Here is a 17,976-nt window from a genome sequence, read left to right on the forward strand (position 1 = left end):
AGCTTCTTTAATTCTTTTTTCATTCATATATAGATAAATAATGCTGGAAATTGTTTTTAAAACCTCAAATACAATTTTTGTTTGAGCTTTTGAGAAGGCCTGAAATGAATTTCATCAATTTAACTGTGCACTTATTTGTAAAATGTTCAAATGGTTAATTCTTCAATAAAACATTTAAAATCGATTCCTGATCTATCACTTCCTATGCTGAAATTATAAATTCTACAATATCTACCTATAAGGTAGGCAATTAGGGACATATTTTTTTCAACTCTATCGTCTAGTTAGATGTATGGCCTATTAGCTAAACACATCATATTGGCTTATGGAATTAATGTAGCTCCTAAAATTAGAATACAAATGAGAAACTTATAGAGAATTTGACTTAACCAGAACTATACAAATGAGAGCAAGAGAGAAAGCAAAAATTATATATGCAGAAAAATCAAGAAGGACAAGAAAGGGGAATTTAGACCAATAGCAAATCAGAGACCCTAAGAAAGTGTTTTTCTTAGTGCACAGCTATTTGAATATACTACTAAATAGCTCTCTTGTAAAGTTTTGGAAACTAACAAAAAATTATGCATATTCTAATAACTCCTCAGTGAGGTCTCCTTTGAAGCCCAATAAAACAAACTAAAGAAAGCAACTTGGGGAAAAAGACAAATATACAAGTTAATTTTTACTTGCTATATTAAGATATTATAAACTTCTTGTAAGATAATAGTTCATTTCAATGGAATAATTGTTAAGCAAGGCGAATTTATCTTAATCTTTAAAATGTACTCGAAATTAACCACTACCTACTGTTTCCACACAGGACTTACATTTATAAAACAAGCAAACAACTGTCAATTTGACATATTAGGCATGAACATCTCCATTTTAAGAAATGTTGCACAGAAGTACAGAAAAAAGATGAGAGAAATATGCAAAATGAAAATCTTAATTTCAAGAAATTGCTACTCTCAAAATGTATATCCAAGAGGTGAGTAAACTTTTTGCTATTAACATCATTTAATAAAATTAGAAAAAAGATGATGTTCTGACTCTAAAAAAGAAAGTAGATGCTACCAATGTGTGTGCTCCCCTATCTTCATGGAGGTAGAGGAATTGGCACCCCCAATGATAAAATGGTGAGGAGACACCAAAGCCATCACTCAGTTGTGCACAACAGATTATTTTTCTAAGCTGTCAGAAAGGTCTAAAAGGCTCAATGGAAAGACTATTGCTTACCAACAAATGTTGCATTGTTGTGGTTTAGATGTGGTGTCCCCCAAAATGTCACATGTGAGAATGCAAGAAAGTTTGGAGGAGAAATGATTGGGTTATAGCATTAATCTAATTAGTAAATTAATCCCTGATGGGGTAAACTGAGTGGTAACTGGAGGAGGGTTGGGTGTGGTTCCTTCATTGGGGGCGTGGCTATAAGGTATATACTTTGTATCTGGAGAGTGGAGTCTCTCTGCTTTCTGATCATGAGGGGAGCTGCTTCCTCTCCCACTCTTCCTCCATGATGTTCTGCATCACCTTTAACCCCAAGGAATGGACCAGCCTTGTATGGACTAAGACCTATGAAACTTTGGGCACTCAAGTAAACTTTGCCTCCTCTACAGTTGTTCCAGTAGGGTCCCTTAGTCATAGCAGCGAAAGAGCTGACTAAAATATGCATAGGACTTATTATTTAGATTTTGATACAGTTATGTTAAGTAAACCTTGCTTTAAAAGCTTTTCAAGCAGAGGCTGGGGTTGTGGCTCAGTGGCAGACAACTTGCCTCCCACAAGTGAGGTCTGGGTTCAATCCTCAGCACCACATAAAAATAAACAAACAAAATAAAGATATTGTGTCCACCTATAACTAAAAAAAATTAAAAATAATAATAAAAAAAAAGCTTTTAAGGACAAAATCATCTTAAGAGGAACTAAAGGGAGAGAGGAAGATGGCAGAATAAAGAGCTCACTTCCAGGGCAGATCCGTGGTGTGACACCAAGAAAAGCAGACTGGCAGCTTTTCAGCAAGGTGGGTAAATAAACAAAAATTAGGGGGGGAATTTACTGGAATTTAATACTGGACACTCAAAACAGACAGGGGACACAGGAGATTGAATAATGAAATAAGGAAGAAATCCCCAGGTTCACAGCTTCAGCAGTGGCTGGAGGCACAAACAGAACAGTTCATCCACAAACACAGTAAAGCAATAAGGAAATTAAAGAAATCCCCATTCTCAGGAGGACTGAGGCATGTTGGGATATGGAGACAGCCAACCTCTATTATTGCCTCTTTCACTCTTTCTTTAATTATTTAATTCAATCTTCTCTCCTCCTGCCTCAAAACATCACATCCTAACCGCTTGTGTTCTTTGTCCACCATTTGAAATTGTAAAAGCTTTTGCAAACTTACTGTTTTTATTGTAGGCAATAACTAAACATATCACTTCTGTTTATTGTGACAAAACTGTAGATGTCTTAGTAGGAGCTATTTGGTTTAAGGCTGTATATTGTTTGCAATAGTTGCTGTTATTATTTCTCTCCCTCTTAAGGTGAGGTACTGGAAACAATAAGTTTTGGTGAGGATGTGGGGGAAAAGGTACACTTAAACATTGCTGATGAGACTGCAAATTTGTGCAACCACTCTGGAAAGCAGTATGGAGATTCCTCAGAAAATTTGGAATGGCCACCATTTGACCTAGTTATCCTACTCCTTGGCATATCCCAAAATAAAAATTATGCATGAAATCAGCATATTACAGTGATGCAGCCACATCAATGTTTATAGCGGCTAAATTCACAACAGCTAAACTATGGGACCAACCTCTGTGCCCTTCAACAGATGAATAAAGAAAATATCACACACACACGCATGCACGCACACTCACACACGAATATTAGTCAGGTATAAAGAAGAATGAGATTGTGGCATTTGCCTTAATGGATGGAACTGCAGATAATCATGCTAAATGAAATAAGCCAATCCCAAAAAGAACAAAGGCCAAATATTCTGATATGCAATGCTAACTCACAATAAGGAGAGTGGGTGGGGAGGGGAGAATAGAAGTACTTTAGATTAGAGAAAGGAGAATGAAGGAAGGGAAGAGCTATAGGAATAGGAAAATAGAATGAATCGGACATTATTTTCCCATGTGCATATGTGATTACATGACCAATGTAATTGTACATCATGTACAACCAGAGGAATGAGAAGTTACACTCCTTATATGTATAATATATCAAAATACATTCTACTATCATGTATAACCAATAAGAACAAATAAATAAAAGAGAACTACATGTTTTTGGGTGCTTGACTGGTCAGCTATTCACCTGCTAAAGCATACTCATAGTTGTTTTCTTAGAAAAATCACTCTTCTGTCTCTAGATATTCTCTCAACACCTGGTGGACGATTGGCCCTAGTTTAATTGAAAAATATCCATATGCCACCACATTTCCATAAATAGGCATTGGCATCTGCCACCCACAAACAAAATCTGCATTCCAAGCATTTGCCAGAGAATTCAACCTTCCACTGACCAATGTCTATTTGAGCCATCATTTCACAATTCTACATGCTGTGGTAGTTATTAGTTTTTCTTCTTCTCCTTAGCTTTCTTAGTCACTTAGCTCTCAACCTTGGCTGCATATTAGTATGATTAATGCTATTTATATCAGTTTTTCTCAATCCAATATTCAAACTACTACGCTCTGGGAATTGCTTTTATTGTCCTTCCTGGGTCTATCCCAAATGAATGAAAAATGTGGGCTCCAGAACTTGAGCCTTTTAAATATTTCCCCTGATCAGTTCTTTTACTGACTGCTAAAAAGTGTTTTTTTTTTAATAACAACATTCCTAAAACTAAGAAAATTATTGTGAAAAAACCTCCAAAATATATTTTGTACTCAAAAATATCACTCAATAAGTTAAATAGTTACCCAGGAATTTTTTATATAATAATTCATTCATAAATATGGGTATGCTGGCAGCCAGATTGTTTCAGTGTTTCCCAAAGTCCTCTGAGACTCAAGTCTTGACTTTGAGCCTCTGTAATGATCAAAAACAAGTTATTTATATATATATACACACACACACACAAACACACACACACACATATACACACACACATATTTATAAAAAAATATATAATGACACAGAGCAAACATTCCTACTCCAAAAAGGAGAAACAGAGGTATAGAAAGGGGACAGAACAAAGCAAGACTGAAACCCAGTTGTGTAAACAATTTTTGTAGTTTCATGTCTACCATATGTAGTACATTCATCAACTTGCTTGGGAAACCCCATCTTTAGGCCCTTGCTGGATGCAGCCCTCATAACCTCTTTTACACTGGCTTTGTCTGTAGCCAGCAGTTTTCCTCAGGAGATATTCTACCTTACTGGTATCTCTTAATACAAGGAATCTCTGCTGAGCTGTGATTTCCTTCTTACAGTTTCATGGATAGCCCTCTCAGGGCCTTCCCCCAAGGAATCTGACCCTGCTACATTTTGCTTGACCTCCAATGCTTTCCTTCAGAATTCTGGTGAAAGCTTCCATGACCCCTTAACTCCAGCAGCCATCCTTCCTGCAGAACCAGCACCACATGGATGATGCCAAGGTTTGTAGTCAACTCTAGCAGGAGCTATGCCTCCTTTCACTAGAGATGCAGCAAATTTGGAATGCCTGGGTGACTGAGCATAGTAAACCAAATACTGGGGAAACAACTTTATAGACCCTCATTGTGCAAGCAGGGTGTCTTCATAGTCTCTTCTCAAATGAATTTTCACTTTTACATCCTTGTGCCTGCAGTGGGTATGGTATTTCTGATCCCTGAGATGCCCTCAAGGTATCTTTCCTATTTTTCTCTGTGTAAAGTATTTAGCTTCTCTTTAGTAGCCATAATCCCTTCAACAACCATGCTTTTCTTAGTCCCAATTTTACAAGCATGTTTCTGGCCAAACAGCAAGTTTTTCAAAACCTTCCATCCTGCTTTCTCCTTCCAATTCTTACAGAAAATCTGGCTAAAAGCCACCAGCAATTCCCATGCAATTCACTGCCTGAATGCTATGCTGCCTTGAAATTTCTTTCATCAGGTTAATTAGTAGTACATCATCTTTAAATTCAGACTCACAGAAAATGTTAGGACATGGACAAAACGTAGACAAGTTATTTGGCAGAATGTAACATGAATGCCTTCTAATCCAATTTCCAGTAGAATCTTCATTCCCTTCGGAAACCTTATTAACACTGTCTTTAAAGTCCACATTTTTATCAGCATTATGGTCTTCTGAGCTCCAATCAAAATTACCATTTAAGTTCTGTTTACAATATTCTAAGGCTTCCCTAGCCTGCATCTCCCAACTTTTCTAAACACCTCCCAAAAAAGGAATTCCCCCTAAAGGCTTCTGAATCATGTGTTCAGGTTAGTCACAGCAACAACCCTACTACTGTTGGCAATTTCTGTGTTACTCTACTTTAGAAGACTGAAGGTGCTGGAGTCCTTTGTCCTCACATGATCACAGTAGCCACTGATGCACACACTCAAGAAGAATGAAGCTTGTGTCTGCATCAGCTTTCACCTTCTTCCAACTTTTATTCCACTGGTGCTCCCAAAAATATAGGACTGTGCTGCTCTCATTTAGGGGGCTCTCCCCCTCAGTTTGCTGTCCCACATATCAATGATTTCTGGAAATACCCTCATCAACACACATGTCTCTTAATCTTAGGTTTCTATTTCTCTCTCTCTTTTGATACCAGGGATGCTTAAATACTGAACCACATCCCCACTCCACCCCCCCACCCCCTTTTTTTTTTTTGAGATAAGGCCTCATTAAATTACTTAGGACTTTGCCAAATTGCTTAAGCTGGCTTTGAACTTGCAATCCCCCTTCCTCATCATCCTGAGCCACTGGGATTACAGGTATGTGTCACCATCTTGGCTCTTAGGTTTTTCTTATTCCAAGTTGAAAATCCAGATTAACCCATCACAGCTTCATATTTGAGAATAATTTAAGATATTCAGATAGTAGAGAGAGTTCCTTCATACATCTCACTCAGCTTTCTCCATTATAAACAGCATACATTACCATGGAACACTTGTTAAAACCAAGAAACTTCCATTGGAACAGTTCTATTCATTAAACCACAGATGTTATATGGATTTCACCAATTCTCCTATTAACATCCTCTTCCTGTTCCAAGATCTAATCTAGAACACCACATTGCATTTAACATACATATTTCTTTAGTCTCTTCTTATCTGTGAAGTTAATCAGTCTTGTTTTTCATAACCTTGAAATTCCTGAAGAGTACTAAACAATGGTCCCTTACATTGTTCCCAGTCTGGGTTGGTCTGCTGTTTTTCTCATGCTTAGAATTTTTTTTTTTTAATTGAGGTTTTGGGAAAGAATATCACAAATATTCAGTAAGCTGATCTCATAACATCATATTGGGGATACATGAAATGCACTTGAAATCACTGGTAGTGTCAATCTTCATTATCTGTTTAATGAGTCATTTTGCAGATTATTGTTGTTACTTTAGGTTACTTAGGTCATATTCTTTTTTTCATCACACCTTTTAGTGAAGTTACATTCTACCTTTGCAATATAAGTCTTTTTATTTGCCTCAGTCAACATGCCAGGTAGAATTTCCTTGTTAATACTATGTGTGTGTGTGTGTGTGTGTGTGTGTGTGTGTGTGTGTTTGCATGCATTAAAGTATGCTATTCATAATGTAAAGTTTTGTGCATCTAAACTACAGTACCATACAGAGTAGTTCCTTCAGTCTAAAAGTGTCCTATGCACACCTTTGTAGCAAGTCATTCCTCACTTGGAAAATCACTGATAAACACTCATGTTTTTCATCTATAATTTTTCTTTTGGTAGAATGAGTGGAATCATACACTGTGTAGTCTTTTGGGTCTGACTTCTTTCCTTTACATTTGAGTTTTATCTATATCACTATCAATGTTCTAAGTGTTTTGTCATTTGTCTTTGAAATTCAGATGTACAAAATTTTAAATAAAAAGGCTTCATGTAAAAAAATAAAAACAAAACAAATAAACAAACAAACAAAACAAGTTCCCAGGTATATATCTATAAAAAAGATAAAATATTTCAGACCTTTGCTTTTTCCCTTAAAATTAAAATAAGTTATTCTTGTTTCTAATCATAAAACTACATAAATAGAGAGAACACATTGCCAACAGCCCTAGCATCCAGAGATGATCACCAATTTCTTCTAATTGTGTATGTATATACTCATGTGCTCAGACCATAACACATTTGGAGCTTCAAATTCTAAAGCAGGAATGAGTCATGTTTGAGAAATAGAAGGAAAGCCAAGTTTGAGGAAAGGATGATATTAAGAAAGAGGTGGGTATAATACAAAGTGCACTTGGAGATAGAGGTCAGCCCTGTAGAGCAGGGGTTCTTTAGATTTGGGGTGTGTCAAAATCACTAAGAGCACTAGTTAAAATACACTGCAGTCCTGCACCCTCACCTCCACCCCCACAGAGTTTCCAATTGAGCAGACCTAGAGTGGGGCTTGAGAATCTGCATGTTTAGCAACTCTCTTGTTCCCCTTGATGCTGCTGGTCCAGGGTCATGCCCTGAGAACTCCTACTGGGCCTGCTACACTAAGATGAGGAGTCTTCTTTTTATTGCAAATATATGAGAATACACTGGATAATTTTAAGGACAGAATATTTATTTTGAATTTTAAATAAATCCCAATGGCTGCAAAGACTGAATAAGAGGGGACAAGATGGCAAATGGGAAAGTGTAAGCAGACTATCAGTACATATGAGAAATGATAATGCCTTGAATTAGGGGAATAGAGACTGAGATGGGGATGGATTTAGGAAAATTCAGGAAAAGCAGACAGAATTTGAAACTGGATGGGTATTATGGCAAGAGAAGGAGAAACAAAAGGAACATCTAGATAACTGGCATGATAGCCTCTATGAAAGACTTGATAGGGACGTGAGTTACACGTTCTATTTCATATACAATTGGAAATACCAAGTATTCAGGTTAATTATACAAAAATCTGAAAATCCAAGGAAGAAAAATAATATTGAAATCACTGATGCATAAATAGTAATTTTAATCTTAGAGCCTACATAGGTCATTAGTATAGATCAGTGGTTATCAAACAAGGGTGATTTTGCATGCACCACATTGGACATCTGGCAATATCTAGAGACATCTTTTATCTTGATTGGTAGGTGGGGGGTTCAGGAAAACTACTGGCATCTATTGACTAGTGGTTAGGGATATTGACAAATAACATAAACAGGCTATAATGCTGTATATATATTTTTGATATCCCAAACAAGATAATTTATTGATATCAAAAATACTAAGGTTGAAATAGTATCAGATAAAACACAATTAGGTGGCACAGATAGAAAAGTTGTCTTGTATGAAGGGAGTAAAGGAGTATAAGCTCTTTCTTTGATATGCAATTGTGTAGAAAATACACATTGATACACTTATACATCCAATTTAGAAAGTGCTTCAGTTAATATCTTAAGAATTACTTATAATGTAATATTTAAGGTGGCTGTGGTGAAATACTGAAAAGTAGTTACAATAAGGAAATAAGGTGAATTAATGTAATAATAGTTTAAATAAAAAACTGATTCCTCAATCCATAGGGAAGACATGTAATCTCTTGTGGGTGGTCATTCCACTGGTGTGGTCAACTCGTCACTCAGCTACCTCTGTCTCAGGAGGTAGAGACGCACGGTCAACAACAGACACCGGGAACTGGTAAGAGTGCTGGCAGGTAACAACCTCGACCTCCAGGCAAGCTCGTTTAATGTGGAAGTGATTACAATTGATATAGAATGCATTTTCCAATCATACATAAGCAAGCAGGTTATACAACATCTAGAAACCAACCAACTTATGATTAATGTTACCACACTATGAGGCAGCTCTAAATATTGCTATGTGGTGGAAAGCAGTCTGGAAAGATCTTTGTCCCTAGGGGAGGGGGGCCTTACGAGCTGGGGGTTTCATGCCCTGAAGCACCTAACTCTCAGTTTCCCGGCCTTGTGGCCTGGCAACGCTGACCTCAAGCACTGAGGATGTGGTTTCACTGACCACTCGCTAGAGCAGAGTGCCCTGTCCTGCAGGTGTTCCTGTCAGGCCCGTATAAGCATAGGTTTTCCTAGCACTCTGTTCTGCTCATAGCTGCTAGCTGAAAACTGAAAGTTGTTCCAACAATCTCTGATGCTTCTCTGTTAGATTATGCTACATATATGTTTTATTGAATGACTAAATATATGAACATGTCAGCATATCAATGACTGAAGAGTAGAGCATAACTCCTAGGTATTAACAAATATAAGTATCAAGGAAATGGAAGAGGAAATCTGACACTGGAAGTAGAATAATTCTAAGAGTGTAAGAGAGGTAGAAGAGCAAAAGAAATTGAAATGAATAGAAATTCTGACTTCAAGGATAACATTTTCTAATATTTGGAATGCTCCTAGGATCTTTCAACATCTGCCATTGTGAAAACTATCTAGCACAACCAGAAATTTTCAATTAAGATTTCAGAAGGGTTTGTTCTCTGAAAATTATCTATAAAAACAGTCTTTAGATTTGGATATGTTAGATTCACACTGCAGAAGACAGCCCGACAGCCCACTGCTTGGAATACATCTACTTTGTAAAAAAACAGATCACCTTACACACAGAGAGATGCTAACATCATGTATCCACCTAAAAGCAATATTTAATGCCAGCAGACACTGGGTAGAGTGGGAGTACACAGGGATTACATAAATATATTCTAGATATGAAAAAGTGATTATAGGGAAAAGATAAACTTCATGTTAAAAGGTATGGAGGAAGATCTTCCCACAGGGAAAAGAGAAGAGGTAAGAGAAATAAATATACTTCAGAGACCTCTGTAATTAGGCTAGTCACAATGAACATAAAGAGCAGATGCTGTCACATATAAAGATGATCCTTTTAATCCATGAGCAGACATGTGTCAATGAGAATTACCTTTCACCAGGAAGGACAAGTTGGACAGCGCTGCTCGCCTTCAGTGGCCAAGGCACATGTGTGTGAGAATGACTCAGTTGGTGACTATGAACTTGTATGTCCCCAATATGCACTCAAAGCCTCTCATGATACCTCCTGTGTTATAGACCACTACGCTTAATTGCTTAGATCTATGAAGTAGGATTGCATAAAATTACAAACATATATTGTATGTAATTTATGGACAGAAAGTTCACACACTGCTTATGTGTAAACCTTACCTCAGAATCAAATTAAGTTCACATTGTGCCACCCTGAATACATAGGGCTGACCATCACTTACCCTGCCCAGTTCCTTATCTTCAAGGGCTAGGACCCCAGTGCTTTCTGTGAAGAGTTTCACTTTGACCACAGGCCGAGGATGGGTAGTGGTGAAATCTCCTTGAGTTCCCCATCTGCAAAGCAGTAAAAGAGATTTTCTTTAAAACATAGCATTAATTTTTCCCAGATAGATGTGTTTCCATAAAAGGCACACTAAGCAATAGAGAATCTTTTGCAACTCAATGAGATTTTTTTATCTTTGCTTTTGTTTCTGACAGATGGTGCCATCAAGAAGGAAAATGACAATAAGCTTTAGAGCTTGTAATAGTTTTTTCAGCTATTTAAAAAATTAGCATGTTGCACTAAAAATCATGGTGTGCCTATAAGCATTTAGGTAAAAGCAAAACATTATAGATGTAACTAGGGAAATATATCATTTTATTAATTCAAATGTAAATTATAACTCCCTTTTTATGGATGTCTGGGGGAAATTGCTAAGGGTGTTTCATATAAAAGGTGGTTGTTCAAAAAACTATTCTTACATACTGAGGACTTTGCTCCTCCTACTTTTGGGAAATCTTCCCTAAACATTATATATTTTTAAGTGGGGTAATTATCTAAAGCCTATTACTTTATATGTCTTTTTATAGCTCCTGTCAAAAAGAAATATGCATCATAACGAACGTGAGTGGTTTTCAGTTAATTTCCCAGTACATTCTCTTAGGAATGGAATAAGTCTGTCGACATCTGGCTTTTCAAATCATCATAACAAAATAACATGTTTTCTTGGCTTATCTTTTAATTAACAGCATCTTGTCTTTATCACACACCAATTCATTCTAGCTTATTGACAAACCTAACTGGCACATGCTTGGTATTAAAACAATCTTATCAATATTTCTCATAATTCTGAGATATCACAGGCAATGAGGCTTGGCAGAGCACAAAGAAAAAAATACCAGAGAAGAGGAAAAAGAAAATGGAGACTTAACAAAATAAAGATTTATGTTAAAAATAAAATACATTTTTTTAAAAAAAGTAATTTATCACTATCATGGAGCTGTCTATATTTTATTTTATAAACATTATTTGGAAAGTTTGTGAAATCTAGAAAATTGGGGGGAAAAAGCATGATAATAAGTGAATTATTATGATTATGTGCTTGTCTCCTACAATAACATTTATAATGCTGTAATATGTGTACAGTAAAGGAAAGGCCATTTCAAGGACTAAAGAAATTAGCATCTATATGTGGTCGGTTGAAACCAAAATCAAATGCCAGAGGGAAGAGAGAGATTCAGTTAGAATGAAGCAGCAGTTTAATTTCCATTTTAGACTTCTAGAAAGGGGTTAGCAAAGAAATCTTTTTTGCCATTTCATTGAATTAAGGTGGTCTCAAATAGAGGAGAGGTAAAATAGAAATAAAAATAGACTCAGAACGAAAATAAAGAAGCAGAAAAAATTCTCTCTACTATGTTGAAGCTTAAACCTTAAATACAATTAGCTCTGGTAAAGATTCTCTTGACACCCCCTACTTTATTTGTCATTCTTTATTGCATGGTTAAATTTGCAAGGCTACCCTTGGAGACAGTTCCCTATAATTGGAATCAAAGGTTCCTGATAGTCTTGTAGGCATCTAATAGTCTTTCACATAATTTGCTGATCTTAAAAAATTCTATTTATAAACTTATATATGAAATTGATTTTTCTCCTTTAATTTCAAAAACTTTGTAAGTATGTATATTGCTTTCCATGATCATTTGAAATTCTCAACATATTCCACTATGCAATTCTCCAAAGAGAAAAATATTGATTGACCCCATTAACCATCATGAAGGGACCTTGTGAGTTTTCTTTTAACCTTGTTCTCCTGCCGTTCTACATGAAAGGAAATATGTGGCTAATTCACAATTGCTAAACAGCACAAAACAAATAATGCACATGCAAAAATCTGTGCTCGCTCGTGATCCCATGAATGTCTAGAAAATCAACTTTTACCTTTAATCCTTCACAGACAAGCAACTTTTCAAAACTACTCCATAAACTACCACAGTAGAACACTGCTCATTTATTCATTAAAAATATTATATTGAAAATGATATCATAATAAATAAATAAATAAATGATATCTACTTTAAATGTGCCTACAAAATAAGATATAGTTAAAAAATAATAATAAATACAACAACTCCACCACTCAAGTTATGATGGGGAATGTACCAGACTATTAGAAGAGCCCTTTATGTGCTGTGTTGGTCACATGTTCTCTTCTATTTCCCTTATACTACTCTGAAGTAGCTAGGATTCTGAATTTTTATTAGTCATTCTGCTGAAAGGAAATATTTTTTTAGCATTTCACCTCTAAGTGTGATCACTGCTGCAGGTTTTTTGTAGATGATCTTTAATAGGTTAAAAAAAAACTCTTCTTTATTACACATACACATATAAATTAATCAGAATAAACAGATGTATGCCTATAAAATCATATATATATATATATATATATATATATATATATATATACACATATATATATATATACACATATATATATATATATATATATATATATATATATATATATATATATATATATCATATATTCTATATGATACACAGACAATATGAATACTATATCTAATAGGTACATCATATAATGTTACAAATGATACATAGAGAAGATATATAATGTGTGTGTGCATATATGCAATCATGGGCTATATAACTTTTAGGTCAACAACAGACATCATATAGGATGCTGGTCCCATATAGCTGAGGTGTACAGGTAATGCCATCTAGGTTTGTGTATGTAACTCTATAATGAAACTGCCTAATAGTAGATTTCTCAGAATATATCCCACCACTCAGCAACATGGTACTGTACAAACACACACAAACACATACATTTGGGGGGTAGTTTATGGTCCTAACACAGTGATTACTTTTCAACTATTAGATGTGTGTAAAATTAGAGAAATAACACTATCCTAGAGATGGTAATAAGGGACAGACATGCTTGGCAAAGTAGACTAGGTGCTGAATTAATACATTTTAGGGTAAGTGAGCATTCACTAGAAAACAAAGAGTTAGTTGAAATATGTAAGAAGGTGGTTGTAATCTAGACCCTGGAAATGAATTTGAGATATCCATTCCCAAAACCAGTATGTTAATTAAGGCATAGTCTGATTGGTAATCCAGGAGAATATTAGGGGCCCTGTAGATAATCTGTGAGAATTAACTGACCCAGGAAGCCTGGGCTGCTGAGTCATGGACAGGGAGTGCTAGCAGCCAGCTTCCATTAGGTGAGGAAGGCAAAAATAAGGTGCTTGCAGGCAGTGAGAAGCTGAGGTTAGGATATCCACAGATCCAGATTATAACAAGCCAGGGAACTCGACGTCACTAACTTTTAACAAAATGTGCAAATAAAGGGGTGCATGAATATGAATATGGTAGCACTCAACAGACAGACGCATTTTGATAATTTGATAATTTCTTCTATGAAAAATAAGCTAAAAATATGTGCAACTAGAAAATACTTATGAATTCTCAAATGAATTAAAAACTCAAGTCCCTTCATCCCCCTCAAAAAGGAAGGACAAAACATAACAGGCCTACTTTTAATATTCACTGAGATATTTTCTTGATTCCTACCTAACTGGCATGTTTAAATACTTTCAGAAATCAATACCAGTTATTATCTTCCTACTATTTCCTCAGTATTAAGTGATGAAAGAATGCATTACCCCTGCTGTCAACTGCTTTACTCAAAATACATTGCCTTTCTCTACTTGTATGAATGTATTATTTATGAGGATTCAGACTTCCAATGTAAATTTTCAAATGAATAAAATATCCACAAAGCACCTTTGCAAAGACAGCAGGACTTCCTAACTATGAAAACACAGAGTAGTTCATATACCAACTGAAATAACTGACATTAATTATGAATTTCCTATTAAATAAAGCATACTGAAAATTTGTTATCAGAAGCAAAGATATACATGCTTGCCTTTTCATCCATTTCTAGGAATGTATCCTAGTACCCTAGATATTTCTAGGAATGTACCCTAACCAAATATTTTTAAGTACTGAAAAGAGTATAAGCAGAAACATATTTACTATAATATAACAGGAAAAAATTAAGCAAACTGAATTTCTACTATGAGAAAAATGATTATGTAAATTATGGGCAGATGATGGAATAGTCTGCTGCCATTTATAATGATGGTTACAGAGATGATATAAAATCACTCAGGATAAGAAGTTTAGACAACAAAAGAATATAAAACTTACTATTCACTATTTATTAATTTAAAAAAATCTGGGGGGCTTGTAATGTGGAGGACAATACCCTAGTGTCAGAAACCGAAATCCCTATTCTCTTGGAATTTATTTTCTAACAGATGGCAGATAATACATAATTTCATTATTATATACTAAACTTCCTAACCCTGGCCTTCACTCTTAATGGCAGGATACCTCACGTGGTCTCCTAGTAGCTACAGAACAAGATGTATAACTGGGACCTACAGGAGTTTCAAAAACGACTAGCATTAGTTTAAAATATGTTGAAAATCATAACAGTAAGACAGTTATGTTCAAACAACTCAAAATTCTTTAACTCAAAATTCATATTATGAATATATAATACACTCATGATTAGAGAAGCTAAGTATTTAAAGGCAGGTCCAATCTACATTAGTATTCCTGATCTATGATCAGCACTACAGAATTAAATAAGTATCTATAGCTCCAAAAGTTATCTGATCTGAAATTTTTTAGTTAACCCCTGTTTTGAATTTTTAAATGTATAGATTAAAAATATTAGGTGGTCAATATAGTCAATTTGATTTATAAAAGTCTGATTTTGACATCCTATTAAGATTGTCTATCCTTAACCAGAGACTATATGAATAATAACTCATATTTCTTTTAAATTTTTCTATTCAAATTTTCAAGCTGTTGAAAATTTAATCATGTTATAAAGTGGTAGTTTTAATTAATTTTTAATTTGGTCCAATCTCATTTCTTTAAAATGTCAAACATATTTATAAAATTATGTAAGAACTTTGATTTGGTTTTGAACTTTATGTCCTACAGATCTATCTTCTGAGTTATGCTATATTGCTTTATTAATTGTAGTTTTATATGTTATGATATTCATCAGAACAAAATGTAAACAGATGTTTTACAACTTTTATTTCTAATTAGGAAAAAGGAAATTCCTGTAAAAATATTACAAAATATTTCTCGTTGAAGTCTTAACTTTTAATTATTCTATGTAGCTTCCATGCATTTCTTATTAAATCATTTCATGGTGTTTTATAATTTGGAGTCCAAGGAATTTATTTATTTTATGTAATCTGACTATTGCTGTATAAGAAAGTTAGAGCTAAATTTTCTTCTTTTTTAAACCAATTTTTTTCTTTTATTTCCAACCTAATGAGGACTTTTAAAAATCCATTTTTTCACCAAATGTCTTTTTTACCATTAATCTATTACAAAGAGTGAATTATTAAAATAATGAAGGAATAATGGCATATGATTCCAAATGCATTGCTATGTCATAACAGATAATACTGAAAATCTAATTATCAGTGTATAAATGAGTCTTTAAGGAAATACAAATAAATTTTAAGCTTTTTCATCCTATAATTTTTAAACACTCCAATTATGGGTAAATTATCATTTTTGTAATTCATAACAGATAATATTGAAAATCCAATTATCAGTGTATAAATGAGTCTTTAAGGAAATACAAATAAATTGTAAGCTTTTTCATCCTATAATTTTTAAACACTCCAATTATGGGTAAATTATCATTTTTGTAATTCATAACAGATAATATTGAAAATCCAATTTATCAGCTTATAAATGAGTCTTTAGGAAATACAAATAAATTTTAAGCTTTTTCATCCTATAATTTTTAAACACTCCAATTATGGGTAAATATAATTTTTGTAATTTAGATATTTTAAGATTAAAATGATATTCATCCAAGAATATTGGCATAAGTGGAACTTTTGATTCATGACCCACACATGCAAACACAAGATATGCATAGCACTGATGTAAATATTCTCTTGGGAAGTAGAAAATATTGTCAAAAGTTTCCAGTACTAGATTTAAGTAGGTTGAGATCTCTTTTTTGTAGTCCTGTGGGGAATCTGCTGGAGAAATTGAATTTGAATTCACTTAATTCATGAAAAACAGTAATGACTGTGTTATTTTCAGTGATATGTGTTCTGTGAGAAGGAAGATGATTATTCAGAGTTCCTTAAGAGGAAGCAAGAGAGAATAAAGATACTTGAAAGTGAGATACTGATCAGAAAAATGAGCTGAGGAAATCCTGATGGTATCATCAAAGGTATCAAACAATGCCATTTGCAACTGTTTACATACAACAGTGCCCCTGCTCTATGCAGTGAGTGTTATGCAGGTTTCCTTTACTTAAATATTAATAGAACCTGAATTCCTTTCCTGTATTTGTTGGTACTTTTCTTTTAGTCAGTGTCCTGCCCATGATGGCCATGAATCAAGTCATTCTGAAGCCACTGGAAATGTCTGTCTGTAAAACAGGCACATTATTAGGACTTGTAAAACATGCCATCTAAGTATAATACTCATACTCATACAATTAAACAATGTTATCTCTTTTTAATTAAAAAACATGAACGTCTAAAAATTGGGCATCAAGTTAAATAATTATTACATCTATTATGTAAATAATTATTACATCTATTAATGATATAAACAGGAATTAAATAATACTCAAAGTATTCAAAAATGTTAAGCATAATGCTCTTGTATAATATTAAATAAAAATGCTTTTATATTTTTTTCATATTATTTCATTGGTGCATTGTAGTTGTACATAATGGTGGGATTTGTTGTTGGATATTTGTACATGCACACAATATCATTTGGCAAACATCATTCCCCAGTATATTCCCTTTCCTCCTTCCCTCTCCCTAGTTCCTTTCCTCATTTCTACTGCTCTCTCTTAGTACAAACATTCTTAAAAATAGCATCTCTGACTAATATGAGCAATTAAGACAGTTTCATGGAAAGCTCTCAGCAAAAACAGACAATTGTGGAAGATAGTTTGGATAGCTGCAAGAGGTAAAGAAACTCATTTTGGGAAATTCAGCTTTCTGATTTCAATGGGTTTCTGCAAATGAAGATACATATTCCAGAGTGAGTAATGTGATAATGGTAGCAGAAGCAATGAAAAGGAATGAACTTACAATGGTTGCCCACTGACACATCATAGGATGAGGACTACCACAAGCCCAAATATATGCATTTTTCTATAGGCTTGTATACGTACCTAGATGCACATTTATTCTTCATCTAAAGATAAGTGCAGATTTCCAAGTGTTCTATACCTTATATTTAAATGCATTACTATATATTGAGCCTCTTTATGTAGGACATGGAGTCACGCCATTCTTCTTAAGACTATAAAACGTTTCCTTTATATGGCTGTGTCATAATTTATTCAACCACTTTTCTAATGATGGAACTTGTGGTTGTTTCCAATCTTAATATTACAAGCAATGCTGCAACAGATACCCTTACGCATATGTAACTGTTTTCATATAAATATTAAAAAGAACAAAAGACCATGACAGAATTCTTTGGCAGACCAAGGTGTTAAATA

At 34.4% G+C, this 17,976-nt stretch overlaps 1 protein-coding gene across 1 annotated transcript in view; it reads right to left on the reverse strand.

Annotated features, from left to right (window-relative positions):
• Cadps2 (calcium dependent secretion activator 2) overlaps window positions 1–17,976 on the reverse strand; it is a 511,596-nt gene that overhangs the window by 231,240 nt on the left and 262,380 nt on the right. The window contains 1 exon segment of the mRNA XM_048786046.1: window positions 10,336–10,447. Within this exon segment, the coding sequence (XP_048642003.1) occupies window positions 10,336–10,447 (112 nt within the window).

This window comes from Marmota marmota, unplaced genomic scaffold (genome assembly GCF_001458135.2).
Source record: "Marmota marmota marmota unplaced genomic scaffold, marMar, whole genome shotgun sequence".
NCBI classification, from domain to species: Eukaryota; Metazoa; Chordata; class Mammalia; order Rodentia; family Sciuridae; genus Marmota; species Marmota marmota.